The 16,897-nt window shown below is 36.3% G+C and overlaps 2 protein-coding genes across 4 annotated transcripts in view; both read right to left on the bottom strand.

The window, feature by feature from the left end:
* The window catches only part of LOC111050668 (chaoptin-like), a 184,361-nt gene that overhangs the window by 110,923 nt on the left and 56,541 nt on the right, over positions 1 to 16,897 (bottom strand).
* LOC111050666 (serine/threonine-protein phosphatase Pgam5, mitochondrial) lies at positions 221 to 16,897 on the bottom strand (the record flags this gene model as incomplete). 3 transcript variants are annotated; one of them, XM_039435008.1, is given in 6 exon segments in its annotated part: positions 221 to 1,627; positions 3,619 to 3,892; positions 7,487 to 7,643; positions 9,563 to 9,979; positions 10,413 to 10,419; positions 16,763 to 16,897. In XM_039435008.1, coding segments are annotated over 3 exon segments (846 nt in total). In that variant the 3' UTR covers positions 221 to 1,627; position 3,619.

Here is a 16,897-nt window from a genome sequence, read left to right as displayed (position 1 = left end):
TCTTCATCATAAAGCTATACAGGATTCATGGATATCAGCTTATACCTTTTTGAAGATTATGCTGTAACGTCAAAAATCGTTTTTATTGAGCATTATTCATGATCAACTCATAAATATGAATGTACGACAGCAATAAAGAATAAATAAATGAATTAATATCGAGAAAAGGTATGACAATTCACCAACATTTGGTATGGTAAAAACAAAAAATAAAATCTACAAATGAAGAACAATTTTATTACAAAATTATTCAAGTACAATATAAAAGCACAATACTTATTACTATGAACATTTATGTTTCAATATTAATTAAAGCTAAGAGTTAGCACAATATTGTTCTAGAATTTAATTAAAATAATAATAAATGCTATGAATAATAATCTGGAAATTATTTTCGATAGAAACTATAGACTATTGTTATTAATAACTCACATTCTACAGATATATCCATTCAAGTTGAAAGTTGACATAAATCACTGATTTTAAAGTTCTAAAAATACAGTACTAAATTGGGAACGCTTAAGCTGCATTTACACCAAAGTTATTAACAAAATGTTGATAACTTAATCCTTATAGATTCTTTTAGATTGAACATAACTTATCATGCACATGATGAACATATGTGTTTGTCAAGTTCCGTTCAATCTAATAGAATCTATAAGGATTAAGTTATTTAAATTTTGGTGTAAACGCAGCTTTATAAAATGGAGTTCAAATCGGAATAACACATTCGAATGTATTGAATTGTGTACCAAAGTACGGTGCCTTATTTATAAAATACATTGGAATATAATAATTGAATTACAACAATTATTAATCAATAAATAAGTACAGTACCTGAGATTTAAAAAAGTTGAAATTGAAAATTCACATACTAAACAATCAGCTTTCAAATGCCATTGGAAGGGTTAGCATTATCATGAAAAGATAGATATGTATTCAAACATTGATAAAAATTGACAAAAATAATGATAGCATAGGCGATTGTTTTCAGATGAGATTTCATTTCAGAAGACCTATTAAATGCATTTTTATTACAAAAATCATATGAAACAACACCTAAGATGAATCACAAGGATTATAAATATATATTTTAATAACAAAGATACTGTAGTAATACATCAACAACATTACCATGAAAAGATAGAAATGTGTTCAAACATTGATAAAAATTGACAAAAAGAGAGATAGCAGATACGTTTGTTTTCAGATGAGATAAGGAGAGCTATTAAATGCATTTTTATTACAAAAATCATATGAAACAACACCTAAGATGAATCACAAGGATTATAAATATATATTTTAATAACATAGATACTGTAGTAATACATAAACAACTTTCATGGATTCATCATAATTGAATATTTTCCTAGCACAGAGTATCACAAAAATGAATTGAAATAGTTTTGCTTGACAAAAAAAAAAAAAACAAAGAGAAAATATAGTAAAATGATAATTTTATCACTCTTCACTCACCCAAGTAGTTTTTAATTCAAATTTGTTTCTTCCAAATTGGTTAGTTTTTTAGATGTTTCATGGTGAACAGTTTAACGGGCTTTATCTTACACGTTGCGAGTGGATAAAATTGCATCAGACATCGATTTAGAAGTTGAACTGTCGGAGATATCTGAAAACAAGAATAAACACAAAAATAATTAAATAACAATATTGGGATGTATACATAAAATTACTCCACAGTTTATTGAAAAGAAGGCACTACGATGAAGATATAATAAGTGAAAAGTCTAGTTTTCAGTACGTCAAGTTCTCAACTCGTCAAATTTTCAGTTCATCCTGATTTCCGTTTGTCTAGTTTCCAGTCTAGCAAGTTTTCTGTTCGTCTAGTTCTTAGATTGTCAGATTTACAGTTTGTGAAATTCTAAATTCGTCAAGTTTCCAGTTAATCCTGTTTTCCGTTTGTCAAATTTCAGTCTGGCAAGTTCTCAGTTCACCAAGTTTTCCATTTGACAAGGTCTCCTTCCGTCACGTAGTCAGTTTGTCAAGTTCTTATTTCATCAAATTTATTTAATTACTTTTTGTGTAGTTGAGAAGTTGATATTGTGGTAATTATTCATATTGAATGAAAAAGACTAAGAAATTGTCAAAAAACCACTGATTTATTGATAATTAGAAAGACCGGTTTCGGTTAATCATTGCGAAGTTCGGTAAACTTCTTGAGTTTATCAGAGATTGACAATGGTGTAATAACCGAAACCGGTCTTTCTAATTATCAATAAATCAGTGGTTTTTTGACAATTTCTTAGTCTTTTTCAGTCAATTAATTTAATTAATTTAATTCTGGCAAGTTCTCAGTTCATCAAGTTTTCCATTTGACAAGGTATCCTTCTGTCACGTCACGTTGTCAGTTTTCAAGTTCTTATTAAATCAAATTTTCAGTTCAACTTTCAAGTTTGTCAAAGTCTGAGTTTGTAAAATTTCTAATTTGTCAAGTTTTCAGTTTATCAAGTTCCCAGTTCAACAAGATTTCATTATCTCAAGGTTTCAGTTTGTCTAGTCAAGTTTTGAGTTTATCAAGTTCTCCTTTCGTCATTATTATTTCATCAAATTTTCAGTTTGTCAAGTTCTCCTTTTGTCAAGTTTTCAGTTTGTCAAGTTCTCATTTCACTCAAATTTTCAGTTCAAGTTTTAAAGTTTTCAGTTTATCAAGAATTCAGCATCAGTTTTCAAGTTGCTTATTAAATCACATTTTCAGTTCAACTTTCAAGTTTGTCAAGGTTTGTGTTTGTGAAATTTCTAATTCGTCAAGTTGTCAAGTTCTAATTTCTCTCAAATTTTCAGTTTAAGTTCTCAATTTTTAAAGTTTTTAGTTTATCAAGATTTCAGTATGTCTAGATTTCAGTGTGTCTAGATTTCAGTTAGTCTAGTTTTTAGATTGCCATGTTTCCAGTTAGTCACCAGTCTCTATCAGTGTTCAACATATATCTAAGGCAAGGTTATATCGTCCACTCAGTGTTAAGTTTTCAGTTCCTCAAGTATTCAGTACGTCAAGTTTACAATTACTCGAATTCTCTCTCTGTCAAGTTTTCAGTACAGCAAGTTTTTAGTTCTCAATTTGACAGTTTGTAAAGTTTACAGTTCGTCAAGTTTGCAATTTTCAAAGTTTCAAGTTTGTGTACTTTTCCATTGTCAAGTTTAGAAGTTGTGTGTGATTGTGAATGATTGAATACTATAAATTATGACTTGTTATTAACACGCTCAGTTTAAACTTGGTTTTTTTGATTACCTAAAGGAAATTTTTTTTTCTTATTATTATTATAATTTCTATATTACCTATTTCTATTATTGGGCTTGTTGATTTTTGATTCAAGAATTGATTTTGTGTGTTTATTTATACATATTTTTGGTTTTTGGTTTACTATATTTTGGTTTGTATTTTAGAATATTATCACGGCAAATGTACCAATAATTTAAAGAATATTTTCGAACTCGTGGCTGGAGCTCAAGGCTTCTTTTTCCAGCCACACCAATGTATATTAGTTGATAAATGTTATTTTGTAAATTTCTAGTGAATTGGTAAAAATAAATAAATAAAAAAAAAAAAAAAAAAAAATACCAACCTAACATCTTATGCTATCTATTCTCTATGCTATTACCAACCTTAGCTAGTGGTCAGATATGCAGGCGGCATATGACCGGCATCACTGTATGTCCTGAGCACGACGCGTCCACTAGCACCTATGCTGATACAAGTGATGCTGCCATGGAAGATGGAGAAGCGTAGCCACGCGTCGGCCGGGAATTGTAGCGCGCGACACACAAAGTAGCGGATCACGTTGCCATGACACACGATGACGTCATAGCTGTCCTCGGTCTGGTCGGGACGGGCTCGGTGGAAGTACTTGCGGAAGGCGGCTTCGATACGAGGGCCGTCCTGAAAGTACAGAGAAAATAAATTCAAAATTCGACTAGAATACTCATTCATCGGATTAAACAAACAATAACAATACAGTTGTTCTTCTGTGAAGCAGTAAAAGGGGAGATTCAAAATCAAAATCTTTATTGTTGAAAACATTTAACAATGTTATAACAACGTCAGAACAGTAGCTAAAAAATTACAGAAGAATAAGGTTAAAATTATACAAATGATACAAGAAACATGTAACAGTAGCAAACTTAAAGACACTCTAACTCTCTCTACTTATTGTAAAATCAGAATTCGAATAATCTTCAATAGAGTAAAAACACTTTACAATCAGTATTTTCTTTATAAAAGACTTAAAATGATTTTTATCCATAATTCTAACCTCAAATGGTAATTTATTAAACAGCTTAATAGTCATGTAACGCCAATTTTTCTGAGCAGTAGTCCAATAGTGAGAGTCAATCCTTATATTTAGCCTACTTCTTGTATTGTAATCGTGAGTCTCGGCATTCAGAGTATATTTGTGCACATGCTTCCTCATATATAACAAGCATGTAAATATATATAGAGAGGGAAGAGTCAACATTTTTAAGTTCAAGAAAATGGGCTTACAAGTTGCCAGTGGTGGCGCATGACAAATTATTCTTATTGCTTTCTTCTGAAGCTTGAAGAGTGTCGGTGACATAGAGCTATTTCCCCACAATTGAATACCGTATGCCAAATGACTATAAATATGAGCATAATATACATTTATCATCACCTCATGTCTTACAATATTTCTTAACCTACGTAACATGAAAATTCCCTTTGCAAGCTTACTACATACATCAAGAACATGATCTTTCCAATTAAGATTGGTGTCAAGTGTTAATCCTAGAAATTTGAAGGAACTGAGTTTTTCTGATTTTCTGCTGAAAGTGAATTGCAGGTCCTTTGTTTTAAGCTTGTTAAGACATAGAGCGTTAGAAGCACACCAATCTTCAATTGCTGTTGTGCAATTCTCAGTTGTAGTGTTGATTGAAGCTTCATTAAGACCACTAACTCTTAGTCCTAAATCATCTGCAAAAAGGTATGGGTGACTATCATTACAACATTCATTGATAAAATTAGGCAAGTCATTTATATAGATTATAAATAGAAGTGGTCCCAGTATAGATCCCTGTGGGACCCCGAAATTTATCATCTCACCACTTGAGAATTCCCCATTTTCAATTACATATTGTAGCCTGTTGCTGAGATAGGAGTCAATGAGATTTACTGCTGCCCTGTCAAGACCATAGTAAGATAGCTTATCACATAATTTTCCATGCTCTACTGTGTCAAATGCACGTGACAGATCAAAGGATCTTAGATTAACTTTTCTCTTTGGTTCCAAACTACTTATAATATCATGTACTAGATCCAACACATTGTCGCATGTACTCAAGTTTTTTCTGAATCCGTACTGATTTTTTGATAGTAATTTGCTATTTTCGAAGTATTCAGCTAGTTGCTTGTGGAGGAGCTTTTCAAATATCTTGGAAAATATCTGCACTATGCAAATGGGTCTGTAATTTTCTATTTTCGACTTGTCACCTTTCTTATGAGTAGGCATCATTTTAACTTTTTTTAGGCCGTCAGGGAATATGCCAAAGTCTATACATTTATTGAATAAGTGTGTCAATACTTCAGAGACCTTATTAGCAGCTAATTTCACAATAAAAGAGTTTAAGCCATATACATCTAAGCAGTTACTGTTACCTATTCCATTAATAGCAGCAAATACCTCTTCAACTTTAACATGACTGAAGCTGAACTTCGTAACTGGTTGTGGTATTTTCTTGACATAATAGCTGATTATGAATTAGATTAATTAAGAAAGAATTAAACATTTAATTTTTTTTTCATAAGTTCCTTAAAAGGTTTTCTATCATTTATAGAACCGTCCTGAAAGGACATTAATTAAGAAAGAATTTAATTTTTTCATAAGTTCCTTAATTTAAAGGTTTTCTATCTTTGATTTCTATCTTCAGACCAAGCTATTTTACTCTACAGAGCAAAAGAGCAATCAATATCTGAACGTCCACAGAGTTTGTGTTTGTGTTCAAAGAGAATCAGAGCTATATGTAGCTCTGCTACATGTAAATTTTTGTTTATAGCAGAGCTAGATGTAGCTGCTCTGTCCTTGAAGGAAGGCTGCCACAGCTGTTTGTTTACTGCTGTTTGCAGTTGTTTAGTGCCTAGTCTGGGAAAAATAAAAAGAAGATATTGGATAATTTTGTCTCTATTCCAGTCAAATTCACTCCCCACCATTACATAATAATATATAAATCAAAAATAAATGCTCACAATGCACAGTAACCTACTAGCAACAAATGAGAACACTCTGACAATACACTCTGACAACAAATGAGTACAGTACATCTGGTGTAAACCCAGCAGGCACTAAACAGCTGCGGTAGCCTTCCTTCAAGGACAGAGCAGCTACATCTAGCTCTGCTATAAACAAAAATTGACATGTAGCAGAGCTACATCTAGCAGATCTACATATAGCTCTGCTACATAAAATTAGCGTTGAATCTACTTATAGCAGAGCTATATGCAGCTGACAGAGGCTATATTATGAAGCTCAAATTTTATATAGCTCTGCTATATAGCAGATCTATATAGCTCTCCAGCTATATAGTGTAAACGTAGCTTAATACGCTAATAGACAATCAGAGACATTCAGTATGTAGTTATTTGTCGATCAGCGCCTGAAGCAGCTCCTTGTCATTTGTGTGCTCTATTCAATCCATATTGTGCTAACACAATAATCCAAAGTATTGAGTTTCAATCTTTTCATACCCTTACAGTCCAGTGCTCGATCAATGAATCCATGATCAATCCTCATGAATTACACCAGATTAAACGGAGCCTGGAAAACACATCATCTGTTTAACCCCTTGCGTGATTCTGAGATAATCTACTCCGACAACAGATGGTGTATAGAAAAGTGCCCTCGACGTATATATGTTTCATTCACTTCTCGCTTCGCTCGCCTTACACGCGTCTTGCCAGGGGGCTCGGCCCTCTGGACCCCCAGCTGGACCATCCAGAAATAGGATCATCAGGCTCGCTTCGCACGCCTGCATTTTTTCATTTGCTTGCGTCCTTTCATCAAAGAAACTTTCAGGCTTGATTCAAACAACAGTTTCATTCGAATAAGGCAGCATAGGTGGCTCGTTGTCGAGCGATGTTGGGTGGCTCGTTGGAGTAAGTGATAACGCGCCGGTCTGATAATCAAGAGAACCCGAGTTCGAATCTCGACCATGGCAAAAGTTTTTGACCACAGCACAATCACATAGATACGGTCACCCCGTCTTTCGGAGGAGACGATCAGCCGTCGGGCCCGACTACCTAAAAAGTAGTCATCTCTCATCATCCCTCTCTCTCATTATTCACGCACAAGCCTAAGAGCTTATGTGGGCATCACCCTCATTATTATTATTTATTATGGTTGCAAAAATCTAAATTTTTGTCAGAATTGATGAATATTGAGTTATTTCTTAATTGCAGCATTATTTAATCGCAGTTAATTTAATTGCAGTTATTATCTTAATTGATATGCATATTTTAAGCTACCTGGAATGTATAGGATGCCTCCGGTTTCCAGTGGCCGACTGGAGGCTCGACAGGTATGGGGGACCCCTCCTCCAGTAGACTGTCATCAGTGACCTCCACCCCTGGCAGTTCCTTCGCTATCAACGCCCCGGTCTCCTGGGCCCTCGTCAGGGTCGACCTACAAATAAAATCAAAAGAGCATCAATTCAACTGGAGATAAGATGTGAATTCGATGAAATTTCACGCGTTTAATAGGGCCCAACTCTACTAGAAAATGCACAAGATGCTACAAGATTCATACCTATGATGGTACATCTTCTATCGACTAGAATCAAGCTCTGATCATGGATATGCGTATATAGTGAGGTCCACGTTATAATGGCAATGGAGAAAGATAGAAGAACAACGTTGCTGATCCTCCGTGTTGTTAATGCCTTCTATATAGTTTTAGGAGTAAGTTTAAGTTTTGTGAAAAGAAACTTAAACTTACTCCTAAAACTATATAGAAGGCATTAAAATTGTCTATTATTAATACAGTATTTTCAGTTATTAGTGATGATTTAGTGAAGTATTCTTATTTAATTTGGTTTTCAACATTCCTAAATTCTAAATTCCCAGTTTATAAATATTTTGGACTCAAAATTGGACAAAAATCGTGAAGTGTAAACATAACCTATCCAATTTCACAAATTAGTCCTGGTTTAGCATGTTCGAATTCTTGTCTGAATTTATTGTTTAATAATTGGACTATTATGTACTTTTTAATTATTAACTTATTACTATAATATCGTTAAGCTGTATGATTTATTGACCGAGCGAAGTGAGGTCTAAGATTCAAGTCGACGGTTTGGCATTTCTCTTAATGTTTAAATGTTTGAATGTTTATATGTTGCGCATTTACGGCGAAACGCGGTAATAGATTTTCATGAAATTTGACATGTATGTTCCTTTTTTAATTGATACGTCGACGTATATACAAGGTTTTTGGAAATTTTGCATTTCAAGGATAATATAAAAGGAAAAATCTGGTGTGGCGCACTCACACAACTTTCCTTGCCGTTATGAAAATTGATCACCTGACGCTAGTGTTCCCGCGCATCTCAAGTCTACTATTCAAAGATTTGAGCCAGCTGGTGACAGGGCAATAACGCTGGAGACACACATGAGGTCTGCTATCTCTTCATAGTGAATGATTTAATAGAATCAACAATAATTTGCAATTGAATAATCAAATTTTTCGAATTTGAAGCTTATTTTCAATTTTAGGTGAAAATGTTACTGAACATTAAATGTAGAGATTTTCATGCTCAATCTACTCCACTTGATTTTTTTTTTGTTTCAATTGTATCTGAAGCCTGATAATTGGGAATCTATCTGCATTGATGAGGCGGAGCTCCTGAAATTTTTACAGATATGTGACTTGTGGCAGTTGATAGAGCTTATCGATGTCTATTTTAGGTATGAATTTGATCAAAATCGTTGGAGACGTTTCCGAGAAAATCACGAAAAACCCTGTTTTTGACAACATTTTCGCCATTTTAGCCGCCATCTTGAATTGCATTTGATCGAAATTGTTCGTGTCGGATCCTTATAGTGAAAGGACCTTAAGTTCCAAATTTCAAGTCATTCCGTTAATTGGGAGATGAGATATCGTGTACACAGACGCACATACACTCATACACACATACACACACACACACACATACAGACCAATACCAAAAAACCAATTTTTTGGACTCAGGGGACCTTGAAACGTATAGAAATTTAGAAATTGGGGTACCTTAATTTTTTTCGGAAAGCAATACTTTCCTTACCTATGGTATTAGGGCAAGGAAAGTAAAAAGGAGCCTCTTTCATACGCCAATATTGGAGTAAAAATCAGACTATAGAATTATTTATTCATCATAAATCAGCTGACAAGTGATTACACAGATGTGTGGAGAAGCCAGTCTATTGCTATATTTCCATAAGTTCTATAGTTGTTTCAATCAGGTACTTGTGGATGAGAATACTGCGTGAGGTCTACTGTTCACAGAACTACTAGTTTCTTATAATTTGTGAATATTGTGAATTGAATAAAATTTAAATTTGAATTACCTAATAATCCTGGTATATGGAAAATCCAACAGCTTCAGTCGTTTCCCAGTCTCCGTGGCCTGATTTCGTCCCAGCTCCGTGAGCACCCTTTCCTTGTCAACCTTCCCCGACAAATTATACTGACCATGCCTGATCAGAATCAAATGCCTCACGGCTTTGGACTTTTTCTGCTCGATCATTTCGTTGTAGGCATTCTCGTCGACCGGTTTCCCGTTTTTCGGCGGTTTGACGAGGGACTCAGGCTCCCGTTTGTCCCAGTTGTGATCCCATTTCACTTCGGGGACGTAGTTGGTGGTCCATGCCGTGTAGGCTCTGTGGTCTTGATTCTGGTTAAGGCCGTAGTGCGTTATAACAGCGCCGCCACAGATGCTGAGGCCGGTTAACAGGTATTTCTGTAGGCGGGAGATTACGGTCATGATCACCTGTGAAAGTGATGGATAACACTTAGATTAGCAGGATAAGCAGAATAGATGTTTATTTCATCAAGAAAATAAAATACAATAGTTACACTTTATACGAATTAAATTATATAGATAGTCAGATTAGAAGATTCAGAACACACACTTTAACAGAATTAAAAGTGAAATTGAGATTTATGAGGTATTTATGAGGAACATAGAAAACATTATTTCAAATAACAACTAACCACCTAATGACTTACTAAACACTAACTAATTGATAATACACACAAAAAAACTAACAAAGCCTACTCAAGAACATGGTACGCCATAGTGGAGTAGGTCAATTTCCACACAGAAAAACTAAACAAGTAGAGAACACATTATAAGAATCTTTTGTAACTAACTATTGTATGTAATATTGTAATTTATCTAATATTTTTGTAATTGATGTTGTAGTTTTAGTTTTTTGGGAAATAAACATTTATTATTTATTTATTTATTTATGCAAGCGAGAGATCACCGTCATGGTTGGTGAAGGTTAAATCTGTAGAAATTGATGAAAACTGAGTAAGCATTTCTGTTACTGTCTCTACAAGAGAAAACATAATGGAAATTTATCAAGCTTCATTTTTGAATGGCTGATTAGTCCTGACAGTCGAGTGCATTGTTCCCAAGATATAAGTGTGTAGGAAAAAATAAAACTCTGAAACCACCCTCATCGCTCTATATTGAGGTCCATGTTATAATGGCAGTGGAGAAAGATAGGAGAAAAAAGTTGCCGATCCTCTTATCAAGGCCTTCTGTAGACGGTAGCTGATACAGTTTTATTGATGTAATATCAACTGTTAATTCTCGTTTAAAATAATCAATTTTATTTTATTAAGCAATAAATTATATTTTTCAATAATTTCATATTCAATTTTCATAATTAAGATGAAATATTTTGTTAATTGATTATTGATTCTACATTGTTAAAAGTCGATTTGGCAACAGAGCAAAGCGAGAAAGAGATAGCGCTATCCACTTTGTTGAATGATAGACAAGGATAGCAATACCATTGCTAATCAAACACTGCCATTAAAACGTGGACCTAACTATAGTATCGGGGGTAAGTATGAGGACTTTAGATATAAAAAGACCAAGAAATTTTTGACAATTTCTTATTTTTTATATTTAATATGAATTATTACCACAATATCAACTTCTCAACTACACAAAAAGTGATTTTAGATATGTTCACCTTCTAATCAGTCCCAACAAAGCTGCAAAGTCAAAAATTCAGTTCTCAACACTCCCTCAAAATTCCTTTGTCAATTGATTTATTGTTACAAAAGTGAAGATTTGACATTCAACAAAAAAAAAACTGCTGCAACGGTCGTGGGGAAATGAATAAAATAGAGAAATTATACATAAACTTAAAGATAATCTAACGCTCTCTATGAGCTTATAATCAACATAAACTTTTCTTATTCCAATTTATTGTGATACATTCTATGATTTATTTAGAGTATTACGTCAACCATCAAAATTTTCCAATAATTATTCCTGGACCAAAAATCAAGTGACGATGCAGTGTGTGAATTCATAACTTTAACTTTTGGACAAGATTAACATTCTATCAAAATTTTTGGAGAGATATAGTTCAGGCTCAGCCTACTTTTTCCTCCCAAGTCATAATAAATTATACATTCTATAATTTTATTAAAGTAAGATAATAAAGAAAATCCAAGAAACCAGAGATGGGTGAAATTTCCAGGCACAAATGTAGGTCAAGAGGCTGAGTCGAGGGTGGCCAGGTACCCTAGAGGCAATTTGACGACCCCTCGTTCAGCGGAAGGACCTACAAAGAAGCCAGGAGTGGAACTCACGTTGGTCACGAGTTTGTGGGTGGAGAGACCAAAACTCACCACTGCTCAGAGAAGGGCGGCCATCCAGGCAAAACTTTTTGGGAGAGGTGAGGCTTCTGACCCTGAAGAGTTTCGGTGGGGCAAAAAGAAAACCCCAAGAGACCAGAGATGGGTGAAACTTCAGGCACAAATGTGGGTCAAGAGGTTGAGTCGATTTTGGCCGGGCGCCGAGCGCCCTAGAGGCAGTTTGGCGTCCCCTCTCTCAGCGGAAGGAACTAGGAGTGGAACTCACGTAGGTCACGAGTTTTGGGTGGAGTGACCAAACCTCACCACTGTTCAAAGAAGGACGGCCATTTAGGCAAAACTTCTTGGGAGAGGTGAGGCTTCTGACCCTGCGAAGTTTCGGAGGGGAAAAAAGAAAAAACTCAAGAGACCAGAGATGAGTGAAACGCCAGGCACAAATGTAGGTCAAGAGGCTAAGTCAAGGGTGGTCGGACGCCCTAGAGGCAACTTGGCCACCCCTTCCTTAGCGGTAGGACCTTCAAAGTAGGCCAGGAGTGGAACTCACGTAGGTCACGAGGTCTTATCAGTCTGAAGAGACTGCCAAGCATATCACACTGGACTGTAACAAGCAACTGGGTGATGAATGGGATGTTAGTATAGGGAAAAACTCCTGGTTCTTGTAAAGGACACAGGTATTGGTTTGCCTAACTAACATACTACTTGGGAACACAATAAGCTTCGGTTGGCGTGTGGGGTTCTTTCAACCTTTGGATCCTTGAATCCGTCCCTTCAAAAACAATAAACAATAAGATAATACATGAATTTTAAATATTATGTTTCTTAATAGCCTAACGATCTTCTAAATTTCTGTTACAGGTTCGGTGAAAGAAGGCTCATTCCTGTCACAACGCAACCTGGAGTCCCTGGATCTTACTGGGAACAGACTGCAGCTCATTGAGGGGGGAGCATTCAAGGGCCTCTCAAAAATGCGCATACTTTCTCTGGGTCACAACCGACTTGTCAAACTCAACAGCGACGTATTTACAGGTAAAGTACATTTCACATACGTTAGAAATTGGAAATTTTAAAAAACATAGAACGATTTGTTATTATGATTATTTTAAATTGGGTCGCCGCCAACCTGTCTCCCCGACAACTAAGCTCCTCGCAATTTTGACCACAGGCGTCAGCCGATCCCCTGGAAAAGTATACCACTGCTGTCAACTAGTCTCCCCAACAGCTGATGCCCTGCTAGAACGAAGGAGCTTGGTTGTCGGCGACAACCTCACACGCTCACGACAACCAAGCTCCCCGCCAGCCGATCCCCTGCTGGATACGAGGGGTCTGGTTGTCGTGATAGTACCCGACAACCAAGCTCCCCGCCAGCCGATCCCCTGCTGGATACGAGGGGTCTGGTTGTCGTGATAGTACCCGACAACCAAGCTCCCCGCCAGCCGATCCCCTGCTGGATATGAGGGGACTGGTTGTCGTGATCGTACCCGACAACCAAGCTCCCCGCCAGCCGATCCCCTGCTGGATACGAGGGGTCTGGTTGTCGTGATAGTACCCGACAACCAAGCTCCCCGCCAGCCGATCCCCTGCTGGATATGAGGGGACTGGTTGTCGTGATCGTACCCGACAACCAAGCTCCCCGCCAGCCGATCCCCTGCTGGTTACGAGGGGTATGGTTGTCGTGATCGTACCCGACAACCAAGCTCCCCTAAAGCCGATCCCCTGCTGGTTACGAGGGGTCTGGTTGTCGTGATCGTACCCGACAACCAAGCTCCCCGCCAGCCGATCCCCTGCTGGATATGAGGGGACTGGTTGTCGTGATCGCACCCGACAACCAAGCTCCCCGACAGCCGATCCCTATCGGGCATTGAAACCAGCTTGAAGTGGGCGGGGGAGTAGTACAATCACAGACACTGTTTCACACATTCTTTAATTCGATTATTAGAAGAAAAGCTTGTTAATGGTGTCACTTCTATCACTGCAAACATTAAGGGCCGGGTTTCCGAGCTCGGGATTAAGCTAAGTTCTAGACTTTTAACAGCTGGCGTCAGAAAATTGGCTTTCCAAAACGGGGCGTAGTCGTAGTCATTGTCAAAGTCACGTTTGAATTAAATTTTAAAAACTAGAAAATTGATCAAAAAATAAAATAAAGAGGAAATAGTGTAATGTATCAGCTATTTTGAATTATTTAGAAATATTTAATTTCGTCAAGGAAAAACGTTTCCAATTATGAAAATGAGAAAATAAAAACTGCGTCTACTGTTATAAAAACTGTGACTACGCCCCGTTTTGGAAAGCTAATTTTCCGACTCCAGCTGTTCAAAGTCTAGAACTTAGCTAAATCCCAAGCTCGGAAACCGGCCCTAAATGAACTCTTTTCGAATCTAACTGACTCGGAAATGTTAATCTAATTGGATTGGCAAGCATTTTCAGAATGAGTGTTTGTACGTCTCGCAAGTGATTCCTGTATGTATATAATACAGTATATGTAAGTACGTATAGGAGCGGCCTAAGGGCCATGCGAGCCTTGCGCTCTGGACGAATTGTAACAGAATATTATGTTACCAGTATATATTGATGCCTCTAAATACGTTGGAAAGCTGAACAGAATTCAATAAACTTCGCTTCACTCGCTTGTTGTTTTGAAATGTAGCTCTTGGATAAAAGAACATAAAAATATGAACCAATACCTAAGCTGAACCTTTTTATGAAGTTTGAATTATTGGTTCCCTGAACAGAATTCAATAAACTTCACTTCGCTTCACTCGCTTGTTGTTTTGAAATGTAGCTCTTGGATAAGAACATAAAAATATGAACCAATACCTAAGATGAACCTCTTTATGAAGTTTGAACTATTGGTTCTTGAAAAGTGTGATATAACTTGTCAAAAAGCAATGAATGACTGGTAAAACCAGGCATGTTTCGAGGACTGTTCCAAAATCCATTGAATAAGTGCACGAAATACGAGTATAGGCCTATGTCAGTTTAGTCGCGAAAACTCTGTAGTCCAGGCAATGAATGCTCAAAAAAGGGTATAGGGGGAAAAGTTGGGAAGACAATTTTTGACCCCGCAGTTCTGTTTAGGGTAGTAGGAGGTAAACATATCAAAAGTCCCCACCCCTACCCCCTGTGCTAAGGGGGTGGGGGTGGTTTAAAGGTACCATTTTTTGGTTTCTCGCATAAAACTCAAAAAGTATGTATCTTAAGGACTTGACTGACATATAACAAATTAAAGCTTACATAATTTCCTACAATATTCATACCACAATTTTTTCTATATCTCCTCTAGTTTTCGAGATATCCGCTCTTGAAGGTGTGCGTGTGACATTTATGAAAAAAAACACGTTTTCCACCAATTTTTTTCTATTTTTGCTCTTATAAATTTTCAAAAATCGATGGGAAAAATCCATGCTGATTATGAGCTTATAGAACATTAAATTCTCTTCGATTTGATGTATAATTTCACACTTTTACGAATTTCCCTACACCTTTTTCAGCAGCTTTAATGTTGAGTGTGAAATCTCCATTTTTGCAACAATAGAACAATGATAAAGGAATTTGGAGGGAATGTTTTAAACACAATTTTTGACTTGAGCGTGCGAGGAGCTTGGTTGTCGGCGTCAATGAGTCTCCCCGACAGCTAATCCCCTACTGGTTAGAAGGGAACTGGTTGTCGGGACCGTAGACGACAACCAAGCTCCTCTCTCAGGAGCTCGGTTGACGCCGTCAACCAATCTCCTCGAAAGTGGCTCTCAAAGGAGCTCGGCTGACGGGGAACTTGGTTAGTGCGTTCCCAGAACGGGTCACCGCCAAGCTGTCTCCATGACAACTAAGCTCCTTGCAATTTTGACTACAGGCGTCAGCCGATACCCTGGCAAAAATACAATTGCGTCAACTAGTCTCCCCGGCAGCTGATTCCCTACTGTAACAAAGGAGCTCGGTTGCCGGGCCGCGTTCTCATAACTATAATGTGTAATGTTTATTACAGCTGTGCTAATAGAGAAGTTGTGTTTCTTTTCTGGCTCAAAATTTTGTAAAATAACTCAAAAATTCCCAATTTGAAGAGATTTGAGAGAAATATTTCTGTTGTTAATTAGTTTTAAAATATTAAAATTAAAAAGTTTCAGTTTAGTCATTCGTTTTGAAGTGCAAATTGGACTTTTTGAAGTGAAAAGTGAAATCTAACTCATTCTTTTTTGAAACTTTTATGGCTAAAGTGCACGTCCAGTGCCTACATACCTGTCTTCAAATTTTTGGTTGGGATCGATTTAGTATGTTATTTTGAGCACAAAATCACAAAAATTAAACGGCGCTCACTATTGTTTTTAAAATAAATTAAGTTCAAAGTAGCAGAACTTTACATGAATTTAACCTATAAGTAGCAGCCATAAGTAGCTAAGGTTAGGAAAGGCTGTAGGTTAGGAAAAGCTTTATGTTAGGAAAGCTTAGGTTAGGAAAAGCTTTGGGTTAGGAAAACTCAGATTAGGAATATCATAATTTGATGATTTCAATAATCAAAATGGCTGCTACTCATAGGTTAAATGCATGTAAAACTGTGCTACTTTGAACTTAGTTTATTAAAAAACAATAGTGAGCGCCCTTTAATTTTTTGTGATTTTATGCTCAAAATAACATATTAAATCGATCACAACCAAAAATTTGATAATAGGTATGTTGGCACTGGACGTGCACTTACACCATTAGTTTTAAAATATTAAAATTAAAAAGTTTTAGTTTAGTCATTAGTTTTGAATTGGACTTTTTAAAGTGAAAAGTGAAATCTAACCTCATTCTTTTTTGAAACTTTTATTTGTAAAAATTTGGGAGAAGACAGTTTTGGGCTATGCCTGTTGTCTTCTCCCAATCATATTTTAATTTATGATTTGTGATTGTGAATAAAATAATAATGATATAATGGATTATAACTAATGAAAACTCACTTTTTATTTCAACAGGAGCTCAACACGTTGAAGAACTTGACTTGTCAGCAAATTTCCTCAGCGAATTTCCAACTGTGGCCGCCAAAGCTTTCGACCAATTGAAGCTCTTCAATCTGTCTTCCAATCTTATTG

The sequence above is a fragment of the Nilaparvata lugens genome, chromosome 8, assembly GCF_014356525.2.
Source record: "Nilaparvata lugens isolate BPH chromosome 8, ASM1435652v1, whole genome shotgun sequence".
Taxonomy (NCBI): domain Eukaryota; kingdom Metazoa; phylum Arthropoda; class Insecta; order Hemiptera; family Delphacidae; genus Nilaparvata; species Nilaparvata lugens.
This window is presented reverse-complemented; position numbering and strand designations above follow the sequence as displayed.